This window comes from Vicugna pacos, chromosome 16, assembly GCF_048564905.1.
Source record: "Vicugna pacos chromosome 16, VicPac4, whole genome shotgun sequence".
In the NCBI taxonomy this organism is placed as follows: Eukaryota; Metazoa; Chordata; class Mammalia; order Artiodactyla; family Camelidae; genus Vicugna; species Vicugna pacos.
The window spans coordinates 46,776,921-46,794,055 of record NC_133002.1 but is presented as its reverse complement, the minus strand read 5'-3'; the positions used below and the strand labels follow the sequence as shown (position 1 = coordinate 46,794,055).

At 53.6% G+C, this 17,135-nt stretch overlaps 1 protein-coding gene across 20 annotated transcripts; it reads right to left on the bottom strand.

Annotated features, from left to right (window-relative positions):
• Positions 1 to 1,545: 1,545 nt before the first annotated feature.
• On the bottom strand, positions 1,546 to 16,186 carry ETV4 (ETS variant transcription factor 4). Of its 20 annotated transcripts, XM_031685491.2 has the most exons (14): positions 15,959 to 16,186; positions 15,329 to 15,440; positions 15,058 to 15,151; positions 14,792 to 14,839; positions 8,122 to 8,175; positions 6,766 to 6,892; positions 6,124 to 6,285; positions 5,627 to 5,895; positions 3,914 to 4,060; positions 3,711 to 3,785; positions 3,487 to 3,555; positions 3,121 to 3,293; positions 2,748 to 2,849; positions 1,546 to 2,435 (listed from the first exon to the last, which is right to left on the bottom strand). In XM_031685491.2, exons 2-14 carry the CDS (start codon positions 15,386 to 15,388, stop codon positions 2,211 to 2,213), a joined length of 1,605 nt encoding a protein of 534 aa, XP_031541351.2. In that variant the 5' UTR covers positions 15,389 to 15,440; positions 15,959 to 16,186; the 3' UTR covers positions 1,546 to 2,210. The 20 variants fall into 20 exon arrangements, with proteins under 20 accessions (XP_031541351.2, XP_031541348.2, XP_031541354.2 ...); XM_031685488.2 differs by lacking the exon at positions 3,914 to 4,060 and having other exon boundaries at positions 15,329 to 15,472; XM_031685494.2 differs by lacking the exon at positions 3,914 to 4,060.
• Between the last annotated feature and the right edge of the window lie 949 nt (positions 16,187 to 17,135).

Genomic DNA, 17,135 nt, shown 5'->3' with positions numbered 1-17,135 from the left:
CCCCTGCACATGTGCTGAGGAGTCCGTGCTTATTTGTGTCAAAGGACCGTCCCCACGGGGGATGTGTAAGCTCTACTGTGGGTCAGGCGCCTTGGTCCAGGCTTCACTTTCATCAGTCTGGAGCACGATTTGTTTTGGCTGTCTCTCCTTCAGCCCAGAGAATTTTCTCCAGGGATAGTGGTTGCGTTAGCTGTCTGTTAGCCATCTCCTCCCCAAGCAGTGCCTTCCAAGTGTAAGGATTTGAATAGAGCGCTGTGAGGAGTGGCTTGTTAATGAGCCCTTTGGAGGGCAGAGGTCACATGTCCCAGCCCCGGGAGACCTTTTCCAGGAGGCTGCCTCTCATCTAAGTCCCTGTCTGTCATGTGCGCATACTGGGGACCTCAGGGCTTCCACTTGACCTTTAACCTCTTCCTACCACGATAGCCTGGCTTTCATGTATAATTATATCATGTATTTTTAAAAATCTTGTTTCTTAGACTTTTCTGTTCCTTGCTCTAAATTATAAGTCAGCATATTGTTTTGTTCCTAGGGAAAAAAATAACGTTGCTCTTTGTTTGTGGGTAGGGGTCAAGAGACATCCCTTCCTGAGGTCTTGGCTTCAATACTGGGAGGAGGCTGCGGGTGGTTCAGGCTTGAACAGGGTTGGGCCTGCCCAGCCTCAGCACAGCTGCGGTTCCGAATTAACGGAGAGCACCTGTTTTCACCTGAGCCTGGTTCCTGGGGAGCTGTTTACATAGGGGCTGGTCTAGAACCTCCCATCCTGCCCCTGCAGCTACCCCTCTGTCATATCTACTGTCACATTTCCTCTCTAGGTGCCACTTTTTCATCCTGGCCTCCCCAACCCTGGAAACACAGCCCAGGGTTCTGGTCTTCACCAAATTTGGGCAAAGAGAACCCATGCTGTTTCCCCTCCCCTTTCCTGCGAAGATCTGACATGTTCTTCCTCCACCAGCCAGGACCCAGGGCTCAAGGGCTGCTTCAGCCTCCCTGCACTCCGCCTACTCCCCCAGGTGTCTTTCTTCTCATTCTCCAGATGTCCTGTATATAAACTCTTGTCCCCAACTTCAGCAAAAACAGCAACCTGGAGCCACGGCAGTAGGGGAGACACAGGGTACATGTGGGTAGCATGGTCATGGGAGCAACTGTGATCACAAACCACAGGCCAAACCCTGCCTGAGGAAGCCCCAGGAGGGCCTCAAAGTTCAGGAGCCCTCCTTGTCCCCACAACCCCCAACCAGGGCAGGGAGATGGCTGCAGGAAGCACGCTGCAGGTGACCAATGGGCCCCAGACCAGATTACAAAATACCCTTTGTCCATTATTTTGGAATCTTCACACAGTAATCCTAGGAAGGGGAAAGAGCAGGTGTCACTGAGCCCACTTTGTAGGGATAAAGTCAGAGGTCAATTTTTTTTTTTCCTAAACCCAAATGGGAAGTTAAGTATCAGGGCCAGACCCCAAACTCTGGTCATCTGCCCCTACAGCCAGAGTTCTTTCCAACTCCAGGTCCTTCTCCCATAGCAGCAAAGAGGACAAAGGAGAACTAATAGGAGAAGCAGGGGCCTTTATTAGGGTCCAGCAGATGTAGTGGCGGTGGAGGTGAAATTCCAGGCCTGGGGCTAGGAAAAGGCAGAGGAGAGGCAGAGGGCCCCCAGAACAGAGCCCAGCTCTCCCTGCCCCCACCCAGCAACCCCTCCCCCACCCCAGGTTCCTCACTTCAGCCTCCTCCTGCCTCTGGGAACGCAGAGCACCAAGAACTGACAAGCAGGACCCTCCAGGGCCACAGCTTGGAGCAGAGTGCAGGATCCAGTCTGCTCTCTTCCCACCGTGGGAGATCTGGGGAGCTCAATGCCCGCCTCTCCACCAGGATGAAGTAGGGAAGCTCCTTCTCTGACTCCCCAGAACAGAGTAAACTCTTGTTCTCTGTGATGGGGAATGGGATGAGCCTTTAAGCAGGACCTGGGAAGAGGCCAGAGGTGAAGTCCCTGGAGGAGTTTCTGAGACTCCACCTTTGTACTCACAGTGTCTCCACTTTCCCTTCCCATCAACCCTAGGGAGCAGCTCAGAGTCTGGGCCAAGGTGACTGATGGGGCAGAGGGGACCTGCTCCAAAGACATCTGTGGGTTTCAGAGTGGGCGTTTCCCCAACACCAAATTCATCTCTATGTACACAGGGCAGCACCCGCCATTGGCAGGGGAGCAACTGCCAGGGGCTAGTAAGAGTAGCCACCCTTGGGGCCAAAGGGCTGGGCGGGGCCAGCCAGCTCTGGGAGGTAGGCAGGGCTCTCGTCCAAGTGGGACAAAGGGACTGTGTCCTCCTCACTGACTGGCCGGTCAAACTCAGCCTTGAGAGCTGGACGCTGATTGTCCGGGAAGGCCAGAGAGAAGAGGGCCTCGGGCTCACACACAAACTTGTACACGTAACGCTCGCCAGCCACCTGTTGGGAAAGAGGGCCTGAGTCAGTGTCGGGTTGGGAGTGCAGCCCCCTCCAGGCCCAGGCAGATGCGTGGGGCCATTTCTCCTGCTGGTTCCTCTAAGAATTTTGTGTTCTCTCATCTCAACCTCTCCATGCTCTAGGCTTTTCCGTTACTGTTTATCGTGAATCTTTGGTTGCCCATAATTTCTTTGACCTTTCTGACTGGGTAGTTATTTTCTCCTACAAACTTGCTGAGGAATGTCCCCCAGCCCCTATCACCTTCCCATGGCCACCGCCCCCACCCCTCCTGCCCCTGGACCCTGAGCCCCCGACCTTCTGCATGATGCCTTTCTCGTAGTAGTACCGGAGTGAGCGGCTCAGTTTGTCGTAATTCATGGCTGGCCGGTTCTTCTGGATCCCCCAGAGCCTGGCGACCTGGGGACAGGAGACAGAGTTTGGGGGTGGCAATATCTGCTCAGCAGAGGAAATATGGGGGGGCAGGTCAGAAAGAGTACTTGAGATTCTTGGTGCAAATGATCAGCTGGCCCTGCAGCTAAGCACTGGCCCACAGATCCATGTTTGGCAGGAATTCAGGTTAAATAAAGCAACAGTGATGGTAAAGGTATGTGCCACCCGTTCCTGGGTTCTCTCATCTCCTGGCCCTAAAATTGTTGGGAGGAAAGGTGGGGACATTTGAGAGGCCCACCTCCTCAGGCTCAATTAGTTTGAACTCCATCCCCCGGCCAGTCCAGGCAATAAAGTGGGCGTTCGTCGGGTCATCCAGCAGGGCCACCAGAAACTGCCACAGCTGCAAGGCACCCCGGCGCTGGTAGGGCGGTCCCTCTCGGAAGGCTCCCACCCCTTCCTGCTTGATGTCTCCTGGGGAATACGGGAAACAGGAGGTGTAGGGCTTGTACCTTCAGGTTCCCCAAGCAACCCCGTCCCCTCTCCCCGGGGGTCTCTCCAGGCCATTTCTCATTAAGTGTAATGTGATTCCTGGGGGTGGGGGTGGGGCGCTGTCAGAGGACATGGATAAGACCCTGACCCTTTCACGAACAGTCACATCTCTGACCTTCAAATTTCTCAGGGACGACGCAGACATCATCTGGGAATGGACGCAGAGATTTTTCATAGCCATAGCCTTGAGGAGGAAGTTGGGGGTTACTCAGATCTAGGAGTTCACAGATATGAGGCCCCAGAGTCCAGAGGGACTCCTGGCCAGAAGCCCCTCCCCCATGGCAGGACTTCCTCCTCCAACTTGGAGCATTTGGCAGGGGAAGGAAGGGGCTGCCTTACCCATGGTCCCGTCACCTGAAGAGGGCCCGGAGAAACCCTCTGTGTGAAGGTACATTGAGGCATACCCAGGGACATCTGGGACGGGAAGAAAAAAAAGGGTGATGTTATAGATGGCTGGGATAGGGGTAGGGGTGGCAGTCCTACACACATTCAAGAACTTCTTGCCAGCCAGCCTGGTTCTTTCCCCTGCGCAGCCTGCCTACCACCAAATCCCAGGGGAGGTTCACCCAGCGGGAGTATGAGACTCAAAGCCATCAGCTTGAGGGCTGGGCCAGAGGGCCTGAGAGGCAGCAGCTGGAGCTGGGCAGAGCTGTTCCATAAGGCCCAAGATGCCAGGGAGCAGCTGTTTCCTGTGAGTTTAGGGGGAGGAGGAGGTAGAGCTGAACCTCCGGGGAAAGGGTTCAGTGTCCCAGCCTAAGATTCCCTTGGAATGGGCTGCCATCCGGTCAGCAGGTCAGGTTCCAGCCCAGTGCGGGTGTGAGGGAGGGAGAGTGAGGGAAGGAGGGAGAGAGAGAACACACACTGCATCTATCTTCGGAAGAGGCAGTGGGCACACTAGACCGTGTTTTTCAGGTTCTGACGGCAGAGGCATTCCATCTATCTCATCCTACTTCACAGGACTGACACCTCCCCACCCCACCTGGAGGAGGGTGTGCTGAGAAGCCATCCGTTCAGGCCAGCCCCTTTCCGCCCTACCCCCTCCACGCCCACCTATGAATGAGTTGGTGAAACCCGACACCTCCGGGAGGAGGCGGGAGGGTGGGCTCATTCATGCCTCCATTTTGTGAATGGAATTCCTGACTCCATTCAGAGGAAGCCGAGGGGGGAGGGGCAGGAGTTCAAGGGCATGTAACACGATCTCCTCCGGTCTACATCCTTTGAAGGTCAGCGGCAAGAGCTTCTCCCTCCTTCCTCCATTTCACTGCCAGCACCACTCAGGCTTATGGCCCGGTCTTAAGGAGAGGTGTTGCGTTCCCTTCTGGTTTTCACTTGGGCAGCTTGGGGGTTTGGGGCTCATCCCCCTGCACCAAAAAGACTGGGCACCAGAAAAAGGGAAATTCAAAAGCTCTAGCCAATTCTGGGCCTACTCTAATCTGAATTTATTTTTTCTAATGCAAATTTGCTGATAAACTCTAATTTGGAGCTGGTAATACTGTAATAGGAGCCAAAGTTTTCTGAGCCTTTCCCTGGGCACTTGGGGCTTTGAGCTATAGCTGTTTAGGAACACAGCTGACCGCACCTCACTTCTGAACACAGCTGACAGCATCTCAATCCTGTCAACAGCCAAGTGGAACCAGAATTTAACGGAGTCCCTACTTCCGGTACCCAGCTCTGGACAGGATGAAGGGTCATCCAACCAGGAAGCTCAACAGGATGTGAAAACCACACTTGAACCCTGCATTCCATATGGGAACTGAGCTTGGCTAGTTTCAAGTTTATGTTTCTCCTTATTCAAATCTCTGTATTTTTAAGCTCCTGTGGGGACAGGGACTGATGACATCTTTGTGTCCCCCAGCTGCACCCACTCATACTCCTGGCACAGTACTTTTGTCTCAGTAGGTAATTAAGCCCCCAAATACACACTAAATAGAAATAGAAATGCCTTAACTTTCCTATCAAGTCACAGGCAAGTCACAGTCTACCTAAGGGCAAGGACCTACATCCCACTATTTCTTATCTGAATATAAATTTGCTGATTGAAAAGTGACAGTTCTTTTGAATCTATGAAAAGAAGTGGTAGGTGGGTGGGTTGAATGTATGAACTGGTAAACGGATGGGAAGATAAAAAATAACTTGTGGGGACACATGGTGGCTTTAATGGAACTGTCCATTTGATCACATGCCACCCTCCCTGCCCCGCCCGCCCCCCGCAAGCCCACCAAAACTCCTCAACCCCTTCGCATTCCATCTCTTACCTGAGTCATAGGAGAAGTCCGTCTGCTCCTGTTTGATCACCACCCCCGCCCCTGGGTACCTGTGCCCATTGACTCCACCCTGGCCCAATGCCGGCTGGCCGGCCTGTTCGTACAGGGGGTCAAGGTATTCCTGCTTGAAGCTCTGTTGGGGGTAGGGTGGGCAGGGCTCCGACAGCTGGTGTTGGTAGGGGGCTGGGAGGGGTTCCCGGCCCCCTCCCTGAGAGGGTGTGAAGGAATGGCAGACCTCCAGGGGCTGCTGGAAGACGGAACTGGATGTGGTGGGATGGAGAAGGAAGAGAAGAGAATATTAAGGCAAGCCTTCCTGAAGCCTGCCACTCCCAGAGTGGGGTGGGGGTGGGGGTGGGGGAGATGTCAATATCCCTTCCTCCGCACCTCCTCCCACACCAGGTTTCTAAGGGCAATAGAGAACACTCAGGGATTGAGGGAAAACTGGTGAGGCCAGGACCCACAGGCTTGGTGGGTCTCTGTCTCCTTACCTATGCTCCCCGAGGTACGCATGGCCAGGGTGGGGCTGGGAGGTGCCAGAGGATCTCAGGAAACTCCGTTGTTCTGCCCGGGGAAAGGGCTGCAGGGGCGACTGTCCAGGGGCACCAGGGGCGGGGGACTTGATGGTGATTTGTCTAGGGGGGTCATAGGCACTGGAGGTGAGGGGAAGACAGGGGTGAGGGGGCAGAGAAGCTGGGGGAGCGTCTCTGAACCCTTCATTCCCTGGGAAGTCAGGTCACAGGGATTATGGGAGAAGAGTAGAGGGTGCTGGGGAAGGAACAGCGTGAGCCAGACTTGGCTCCAGATGAACTCTTTCTCCTTTCATAATCCTGAAGCTGGAGGGGTTGGGGGTAAACTTGAGAACACCTCTCCCCAGCCCAGAGCAACTGGGTTGGGTGGGAGAGTGGCTTCTCCAGTGGAAATACTCTGCCCTGGCCTTAACACACATCCCTTGAACCCCCTGCTGCATTTTTCATCCTAACTAACTCAGGAAATCCGGAACCATATTCTGCCATTAGGGGAGCTCGGAAACCCTTTCCGTTGTCTAACTTGCATCTCAACTGCTGCTGCTGCTCACTGGTGCCTCCCCCCATTTCCACCCAACTCTTCACCAGGGCCGAGCTGGGGCTTACCTGGAATAAAGGCACTGCTCGCCATGGTGGTGGGGGAGGGGCGGCTTCCTGCTGCAGGACAGGGCCGGGTCTGCGCGGGGACTCTGAGGCTCCTTCTTGATCCTGGTGGTGGGGCTGTGGAAAGCTACTGTGGAGGTCGGGGGAGGCAGAGCAAGGCCAGAGAGTGTCACAGAAGCAGGAAGAGCTTCTGACACCTTCTGCTTTTTGAGGACCAGCTGGGTGTCCGGTGTAGCCTCACCCGCCTTCTCTGGGCCTCATCTTTCAGCGAAACATAGACACTTTTAAGAAGAGTTTGGCTATTTACTTTATATCTAGTTTTATACATCAGGCTAATGTCCAGTATTAACCAAAGAAACTGTCTAAAGTTCAACATTTAATGCAACCTCAACTGTCCAAAAACACCTCTGTAGCAGTGAGCACCTCCAACCAAGGGCCTGTGGTTTTCCTGAATGCTCTGGAAAATTCCAAGGGAGAGAAATGTTTTCGTATTTGGAGCTATAAAGAATCTTTCTTTTTCTGGTGAAGGTTGGACATTAGCCCACTTACATGTCAGCTGACTAGCATCATACACATGCTCCTAATTATCTGTGAAGAACACTGGCCTTTCCTGTGGCCCCTGCTGGGTCTGAAAACTCTAGCCACCAGGATGAGCAGCAGAGTTGGTCCCAAGTCGGCGAGTCAAAAACCTACAACTGACTGTTCTCATGTGAATTATTTGTGCCCTATTTCATTTCACTGAAGGCAGTTGAGAGCAAAGTATCTGATATTAAAGCAGGGTTTCTCAACAGTAGCACTAGTGACATTTGGGACAGATAATTCTTTGTCATGGGAGCTGTCCGGAGCATCACAGGATGTTACCAGCATCCCTGGCCTATACCCACTAGACACCAACAGCACCCCACCCTCAGTTGTGACAATCTGAAATGTCAACAGACATTGCCACATGTTTCTGGGGGGTGGGACAAAATCGCCCCCAGTTGCACAAAATTAACTTAGAATGGTAGGAATGGACCCTGTTGCAGTGGTCCAAGCCCTTCATTTCATAAATAAGGGGGGAAAAAAATCAACTATACTTCAATTAAAAAAAAAAAAAGAAAAAGGAAATGGAGGATCAGAGAGATGAAGCTTCTGCTCCAAGGTCACACAGCTAGGATGGGGCAATCCCCGATTTGAACTGAGGTCTTCATCTCCCAGTTACTGTTTTGTCTTTGAGTCCAAACCCAAGAACGGGGAGCCCTGCCCTTCACTCTTTTCTAGAGGAGAGAACAAGTGGATCTTTTGTGATTCCCTATCCCCATGACTCATTTCCTGCCCTCCCCCACTCCCCATTCCCTCTATCCAGGGTCCACTACTCACAGTTTTCTGAATGGAAATCAGGAACAAACTGCTCATCACTGTCGGGTACCTGAGCTGCAGAGAGAGGTCAAAGGTGAACCTGGGATGGGGGTCCTGGATAGCAGCCCCACTGGCTCCCCCACAGACATCATTAATGCAGCCCTGCAGATTAGCACCAGCCCGAAGGGAAAACAGCTTTCCTAGGACTGAAGGCAACTCCACCCCAGGTCCTAGCGCCCGCCATTTCTGGGTCCCATTAATACCCTGGAGGATAGGCTGCAAGTTCTCAGAACCTGTCTGAGCAGATTCCAGAGTTTCTTTCTTGATGCTTTGTCTTTTTTCCCTCCATTTTCCTGAAGTGAAAACAGCCCTGCCCCTGAGAGTTTACAAAGCTCCCTCAAAGCTCACAGCAGAGTTGCATCTGGGATGGGCAGGCTCCGTAAGAAGTGAGGTCCTGTGAAATAGACTCATATGGGAAGATTCTGACTCTATGCTGGGCCTAGGAATCTGCCTTTTATATAACCTCCTGGGTGAAACCTAGAAATCTAGAGCCTGGAAAAGGAGATGGAATGGAGGAAATAGAATAGTTCATGAGAGGTGACTAGAGGATGACAATGGGAGAGGAGCCTGGGGACACTGGTTGGTCACGGTGCCTCATCCCCTTGATGTGCAGCTAAGGGGAGAGAGGAGAGCTTCCCAAGACTGGAGGTCTGAGATGCACTCCCAGGGTGCCAGTGTGGGTGGAGCTGGGTTTGGGGATTAGGTACAAAAACTAAAATAGAACAGTAGCTCATCCACAGCCTCCAAACTGGATATCCGGGCTTTGATTTCTAGCTTTTATACTGGTCTCACCAACTCCTTCAGGTGGGATACGGCTGAGTACCTCTCCTGATCTCACTTTTGCCCCTCTCTCAAGAATAGATACAGCAGGAAGGGGAAGGGTAGCACCAAGAAGGACTTCCTGAGAGTTTGGGAAGAGAGTGGTTCGAAGGTGAGGCAATTGGACCCAAGGAGATGGGTCTCTCGGTCCCTGGAGGCTGCTCTCGGACTGGACAATGGGGAAACTCACGGATGAAATGACTGGGGAGTTGAGAACGGATGGTAAGGGTGAGGGACACGAGGAGATGACTGGAGAACACCTCCACTCCTCCTAGTCTATACATGTTCACACTCCAGTCTCTATGGCTTTTCTCCTGGGCCAAGGTTCTATCATTTCTTCCTTGGATTTCAGCCACAACCTCTTATCAGAACTTCCTAATTCCACTCTCCACATAGCTGTCAGAGTGATCTTTTTACAACAGAAATCCAGTCACTTCTCTTCCTTGCTTAAAGCACAAACCCCAAACTCCTCCTTTTGGCCTCCAAGGCTCCATGTATTCTGGTTCTCGCGTACCTCTCTGACCTGCCTCTCTTCGCCTGTTACTCTTCAGAGCTCTGGTCTCCTTTTGGGTCCTCAAACCTATTCAGCTGATTCCTCTTCTCCACATCTTTGCCTATTTTTTCTGGCCTTTGCAGTCTTACCTCACTTTGTCACCTCACAGGCCTTCTCTGATCACCCCAACCAAAGTGGTCCCTCCGGTCTCTGTTTACTTTTCCCTAGCATGTATGGCTACCTGTACTTATTAATTTATGCTCATGTGTTTATTTTCCATCTCCTCTACCAGAAAGTTAAACTCACCGAGGGCAGGGTCTTTATCTATCTTGTTCATCTGACTCTCCAGCACCCCTGAGACAGGGTCCAGTTCAGCATAGACACTCAATGCATTCTTTGTCCACCAAGTGAATAAACATACAATGACCCCCATCCTCAGGCTGGTGGGAGCCAGAACTAAAGAGATCCTAACCAAGCAGCCCTTCCCTGCCCTGGAGGAACCCCTCTCTCCACCACCCGGTAACATTAGTGGCAGGACCTCTGGGGAAAGCACATCTCACAAGGGATGCTTTAGGCTGTGATCAATTGCTTGGCAGGTGAATTCTTTACCAACCTCTTTTAAATATCAGAGGTGCCAAGTGCTTTAAATCAACATTTATAGATAGGCGACTTCTTGACAGAGGGACTGGGATGAGGGGTTTAAGAATCCGGAACCACCAGCAGCTAAAGAACTTATGAAAAAAAGACAATGTAAAATAATTCTAAAGTGATGAAATAGATCAGTAGGGCATGAAATCCCTTGGCAAAAACAAAAAAACCCACAAGCACATCTTTGCAGGAGCACAACTAGGGCACAAGAGGCAACCATTCCCAGACTGGCTGCAATCAAGAATCCTGGGGCATTGTTAAAACAAAAATGCAGATTCCTGGTCCCCTCCCCAGGAGAGTCCCATTCCATAGGCTTGGGGCAGGGGCCAGGTGTCTGTATTTTTAACACACACCACTGGTAGCCCTTAAGAATAGGTAGATTCGGAAAACCGGATAAAGGGAAGGATGTAATAAACCTGATCAGTTGCCCAGGGGTGCAAGGCCCAAGTTCATCCCTGCTGTGTCCTCTGGCCCAACCACAGGTGATGCCCCCAAAGTGGCAGATGGGGGTGATAGTGGCAGGATGAGCAATATTTCCCTCCCTGCTATCCAGGCAAGGAGGGTCCCAAGGGCGGGGGAGGTGCAGAGCAAGGGGAGGCTGATGCAATCTCAGCCCCCTCTGGGGTTTCATTAAGTGCCACTTTGCATTGAGGTAAGGGTTGAGGTAATGGGCTAAGGGCATCTCCTGCTGGCATCACAGGCCAGTTCACCTGATGCTAGAGAGCCCTGGGGTCATCTTGCTTTCCTCTCATCTCAAGCCTGAAGGTTTGACCAGAACCACCCTCACCCAGAAGTCCCAGAGGAGGCCACCCCCGGCACGCTGATCACACCTCAAGAGAGGTGGCACCATCTTCTTCCCTGGGCCAGGAGAAAGAATGGTTTGTGGTACGAACCCCAGTCCCTGCTTGGCCCCTGCCCAGAACACCGGCTTCTCCCAAAGGGGCAGGACAGGGCCTCAGTTGCTCAGAGATTGTCAAGGATGGAAATAGGAACAGTAACACAGAGCCTCGAGTTCCTGGAGAGCAGGAGAATTTCTAATTACCATGTTTGGTCTTAAGTATAAGCCACACTCTATTTATTTGTTGGCTTGGCTGAGTTTTGGCTGCCAAGCCAGTGTGCCAGGGTCTGCCCCCAACTCCACCCTGGCACTGAGGAGGAGTTTATCTGCCTGGGGTCATGGCAGATGATTACGGAGGGGGTGGGAAAACTGCCAAGCCAGCATAATGCCCCTGGAAAGAAAGAATTTTAGAGAACATTCCTTCCAGTGGTGGGGGAGTGGCAGGAGTGGTCGCTAGCAAAGAAGGGGTTTAGGGGGCCTCCCAAGCTGGGCTCCAAGAGAACTGGGAGGTGAAAAAAGCTAAGCCCACCTCAGGTTAACCACCCACCTAACCTTATATGCCCCATCACCGTCTCCCCTTCGTATCCAATCACAGGGTGAAGTGAAGGGGCCTCTTAAGGAGTCCCAGGGGAGACATGGCTCGGGGGGGATGGAATTCTCTGGAGCTTCTGTTCCATTGTGTCACCACTGGCCTCATCTCTCACACTTACCCCGCCCCCATCCTGGCAGTATACTGGAAGGAACCAGTTCTCTATCTATGGAGGAGACATTTGTCCCCAAGAGCCTTCTGGAAGGGGAGAGACAGAAAGATATAGAAGGAGGCACTGCAGCTAGGAAAGACTAGGGGAGGGGATTAACCCCATCTCTCCCCACAGACACGCTGAGGCACCAGCGCACGCATACACGGATTCACACACATCCTAACGCCTTTTAACTTCACGGCAGCACATGGGTGAAACACATCCTCCATGCATACCCTTCCCACACAGGTTGTCTTCTTGGGCTTTCAAATATGATGGAGGAAGGGGCAAGAGGACTGCAGATCTTGGAGGAAAATGGGGGAGTTCTCATTCTTATAAAAAGGGGTGCAGACCCACCTCTTTGAGAATCTTGTAAAAGCTATGGGTCATTCTCTTCCTAGAAAAATTCACATTCCTTTGTGTATGGTACACCCCCAACATTTTATACACATATCGGAGGGCTCAAGGACCCCTGCAACCAATTCACAGGCTTTTGGGAATCCATAGACCCCATTATGAACCACCACTTTATACAAAGGACACACATGGCCCAGAGTCAATGTTCCTTACCACCGAAGAGACCAAAGTCATTGTCTCTGAGGGTTCCTGGGGACTCCCGACAAGCCCGAAAAGGAACCCATGACCAGAAACAGCACATTTTTTACCACAATCAGACACAGCCTGGGCTCAGCCTGTCTGAGCCTGGGTTTCCCTGCAGTAGCCTGATTCTTTCTCCAGCAATTCAGCAGATTTCAGGCACCTCAAAATCAGACACACCCTCTTAGCTTTCACTTCATCCCCTCTTCCCCACCCTCTCCATCTAGAAAAACCCCAGACCCAAAGATGTTTGAGCTGTCTCTACAGAGCTTCACTCACACTCACTTCCAATGATGCCCGGACACCAGACTCTGAACCCACAACCACCTCCACCAGGATCCAACCTGGTATCCCCCGAATTCTTCACAGCCCCACCCTCACTTCAAGGACCCACTGCTTCTCTCCAAATCGGGGCTTTTCCCTTTCAAGCTGATATAGGGAGGTTGGGTTCCGGCCCCCAGTCCTACGCGCCCCACAATGGCAAGGTTCCAAAGGAGCCAGTCCCTCCCTGCCACCCCAAAGCTCCCTCTGGGGTCACTGACCTGGTGGGAAGAGGCAGGAGAGGAGGCTGGGGTGATGCTGGGATGGTGCAGGGGGACAGGGCCCCGGCAGCTGCATCTGTCTCCGCAGAGAGAGTGAGAAGGAGCGAGCGGCCTCAGCATCCCCCCCTCAGGCCTGGCCATCCATCGCCAGCTGGGAACCTGAGCTGCTCCCTCAGAAGGAAGCAGAGGGAACCAAGGAGATCCCAGCGCCAGCCCCCCTCCGTCTTGCGATCCCCACCTCCACCTCCCCACCCACTGGATTTAAATGTACAGGGACTTCCAGGGCAGCAGCAGGAAACACACACACTGGCTGTCACACTGACACATGCAGATAGACACAAGTACAATTTCTAGACCCCCACCGCCAAGGGGTGGGGCTTCCAAGGTTGAGAGAAGATGAGAACATTTTCCTCTCCCCATTTCAAACCCAGGCACAAATGGACCAGTTGCTTCCAAAATGCCAACCTCTGAGCCTACCCCTAGATCACAGCCCCAGGAGTTGCCCACTTGAGGAGTGCAGGGACCCTCAGCTGCTGACAGACAAGGAGCCTGGAGAGCCAGACAGAAATGAGGCATTGAGAAAGGAAGTGTTTAAGAGATGGTGGAAACTGACACCTCTCCTGCAGCCCAGCTCCGGAACCTCAGGAGGAGGATGGGAGGACAGGGAACAGCTCTTGTGGTAACTCAGAGCTGGGCACGCAGGGCTTGCAGAGTCCGGAAAGACATGCACAATCCTCCCAGAGCCCCCAGATGCCTCTAACACCCACGTGGCCATTCAGCCATGAATTCCGCAAATGTCCTGGTTATTTGCTCTATGCTAAGTAGCCATTCTGTTAACATACATATTTTGGGGATACCACAGTTGTCAAAACAGATCTAGTCTCACTCCAAGCATCTAGTCAGGGGTCTTCCCTTCTACCCCAAGCTTTTAGAGATGGTTCCAGAGGAGCTGGATTTGAGTTTTAAAAATCATCAAAGATGATTCACCTCCCCTCAGGTAAAGGGATGGGGAAATCCCAAGAAGAGAAAAGCCCTCGAGAAGGGGTTCTTAGTGCTGTGGTTTCTTGGTTTTCAATGTTATAATGAAGGAATCCTAAGATGGGAGTGTTAACTCTTCCCTCTCAGAGACTGTCTGAACACCATAAACCTCCTAACTGCAGCCCACCGACGACACCCTCAGGCCCCACCCAAACACACACCAATGACTCAGAGACCCCCAGATCACATCTCCCTACCCAGAAGAGGCCCAGCTACTGACCCCACCCCAATCAGCTCACAGCTACACTCCCCTCCACCCCGGCAAACTGGCGGGGCAATTTGCCTGGGGCGGAAGGTATTCAGGAGGGAAGGAGGAGGGAGGATCAGTTGCCATCAGAATTACAATCAAGGCTATTTGGGGGAGAAGCCCTGGGCTCACTTTGCCAAAGTGCTGCAAAAAAGAATTATTTAAACTTTTGTTGCTCTTTTGGCTCAGACAGTAAATTGTTTGGCGCTGGGGGTTGGGAGGAAGAGAAACCAGAGGGGCCAAAAAGCAATGTTTTGGCAACTCCTGAAGACAGGTAACAAATTAATCACTCCTCCTCATTCTCCTGTCCCTCCCAACACCCCAACACACACCTTGGCCTGGCAGCTGGTGCCAAACAAACTTTGCAAATGAAAATTTCAACCAGGAAAACAGGCCCGGAGCCAAGTTCCATTCAAATAAGCAAATACCCCACACAATGGTCTGATTCATCCCCAGGCCTAGTTACACAAGTCTGGCTGAGGGCAGAGAAAATAAATATCTATGTAAGTATCCACACTGGGCCCTGGAAAGAGTGGAGAGGCAGGGGACGTGGGGAGGGGACCTTGGAGAGGCCCTTGAGGCCAGGAGAAAAGAAGTGGGCTAGGCTGGAATACTCGGGGGAGAGAGCATCTCCACCGCAGTAATAGGACAGGTCAGAAAACTACTCACCTTCAGCGAGCCATGTCTCCTGGAAGTGACTTAGATCCTGGAAGAGATCTGAGGGGTGAATAATGGAATTGGAGAAGGTGAGATGGAGGTGCTGGTGAGAGAGCGGGAGCCCTAGCGATCCCAGTGACTTGCCCTTGCGGGTCGGGGCCGAGAATGACCAGTCTTTAGGAGGGCGAGTCTTTTTGGGAAAAGGGCGGGGGCTCCAGGGTCCGCCCTCGGGGTTTGTGAGGTGGGGAGGGTGGCAGTTTGTCTCTCAGTCTCTTTACCTTCGGAGTCGGGGGGCGGCAGGGAGCCCGGGTCCATGAGCTTCCCCTGCGGGACCATCAGGGCTTCGCGCAAGCTCCCATTTCCGGGCGATTTCTGCGGGGAAGGGGAAGAATACCCTCGAGTCACCCTGAGGCCGCCTGGTCTGGGGGGCGGGGCTGGGGTCCCGGGGTGACTCAGGGGCTGGCAGCCCTGGACCCCGTTGGGGCTGCGGGGTGGGTAGGGGCGGAGTGCAGGGAGGGGGGCGGGCGTGGAGGCTGGCGCGGCGCTCACGCTGCAGAAGGTGTAGGGCACTTGCTGGTCCAAGTATCCGCCTTTCATCCTCCGCTCCATCCGGCCGCTCCCTCCGGGCCGTTCGGCCCCGGCCCCGTGTGGGGGCAGAGACCTGGGGGCGGGGGAGCTGCGTTCGCACACCGTCTGGGAAAGGCACCGAGGTGGGGGCGGGTAAGGGCGACGGGGAGGGGCAGTCCCAAGGCTCTGGGTCCGACGGCAAAACTTCTCCGACTCACTCAGGCGATGGATAGGTTTCCGCCTGCAGAGCTGGGCGCCGCCACCACTCCCCTCCCGCCAAAGGAGGTCCCACCTGCTCCTGGGAGCCTGGCTCGCCGTTTTGGCTGCTTTCTGCAGCCCTGCTTTGCCCAGGCTCGGTTACATAAGATTGTGTGTGTGTGTGTGTGTGTGTGTGTGTGCGCGCGCGCGCGTGCGTGTGCGCTCGCGCTTAGAGCAGCAGGCGAGGCGCGCACCATTCGCACGCGCACAACTCCAGCGCCACCTCCAACCCTGAATCCCAGCGCCTCCCACCCTCTGCCCTGGAATCTGCGGAGGAGACGGTGAGAGTGTGGTGCGTGTTGGGGGCGAGACGGGGAATCACAGACCCCCTCCCACTCCCTCCCGCAGCCTCACCTGAGGCCCGGGCGTCTGTGCTGGAGCCTCGGGGGGTCCCGAGCATGCCCCAAGGCCGCACTGAGAGCCGCGGGGCTAGGCCGGAGCGAGGCGGCCCTGGCCCCAGGTACCCCGCGCACCGGCTTGTTTTCCGGGCGCCGCCGACAGTTGTGAGCTCCGGGGAGCGGCTGATTGGTGCATTTCCTTCGCCTCGGCCTCGGCTCTCTCACCCCCTACCCCGTTCCCTTTGTTTCATTGACTTTTGTGAATGAAACCCCAGGGCCGGGCACGCCCGCCAATCCGGAGACTCGTCCTGCCGAGCCGTGGGGGCGGAGTTTCCCATCCGCGGGGGCCAATCAGGACGCAGGGGCTGGCTCCCGGCTTCATTCACGGCTTGGGCTCCCATTCATAAAAAAATAAACTCTCCGCGGCCGAAGTTCATTCATAAAGAGCTGAGAGAAAAGGAGGGAAGCCGACGGCCGACGGCTTCTCTGCGGGACGCGGCGGTGGCCCTGGGGCTGAGGCTCGGCTACCCCTCCAATTGGCGTCTGCACACGTCTCTGTGCATCTGCATGTACGTGGGAGTGTGAACATGTCTGCGTGTGCGCCCTGGGGGGAGGCGAGCCGACTTATGTGCCCAGAGGAGCAATAATAACGAGCATTTATGAAGCGCTCTGCTTCCACGTGCTCATTTCATTTCCATAAGCTGGCCAAGGGGTTCTATTGTTTCCATTTTACGGCGACCGAAAATGAAAACTCAGAGAGGGGCGGTGGCTTGGCTGAGGTCACTCACGGCTGAGGTTTACATCCCCCAATCACTTACGTTCTCCTTTGCAGCCCTTTGAGGCCACAGTCCAATGAATTAAAGCTATGTGACAACAACTGATACACAGTAGGCGCTCAATAAGTGGAAGTTGGCACAGAATCCAGGCTTTTCCTCAAGGGTCTGTTCTTTGCAGAGCTGTTCTGTGACCCACTTTCTATTGATTGCAACAGAAACCAGAGGCCCAGCATGGACCTCTGAAAATGCAGTTCCCTCTCCGCCATCTTTCCTCTGAGAGCAAACATAGGGTATTAGGTAGCAAAAGCCGCAAGGAATCTGATGATCCCCGGGCAGGAATGCTTTCAGTTCTACTCAAAAGCTGCTCGTAGTCTGTCACCTCATTTATATACCAATTCATTCAATAAACATTTATTG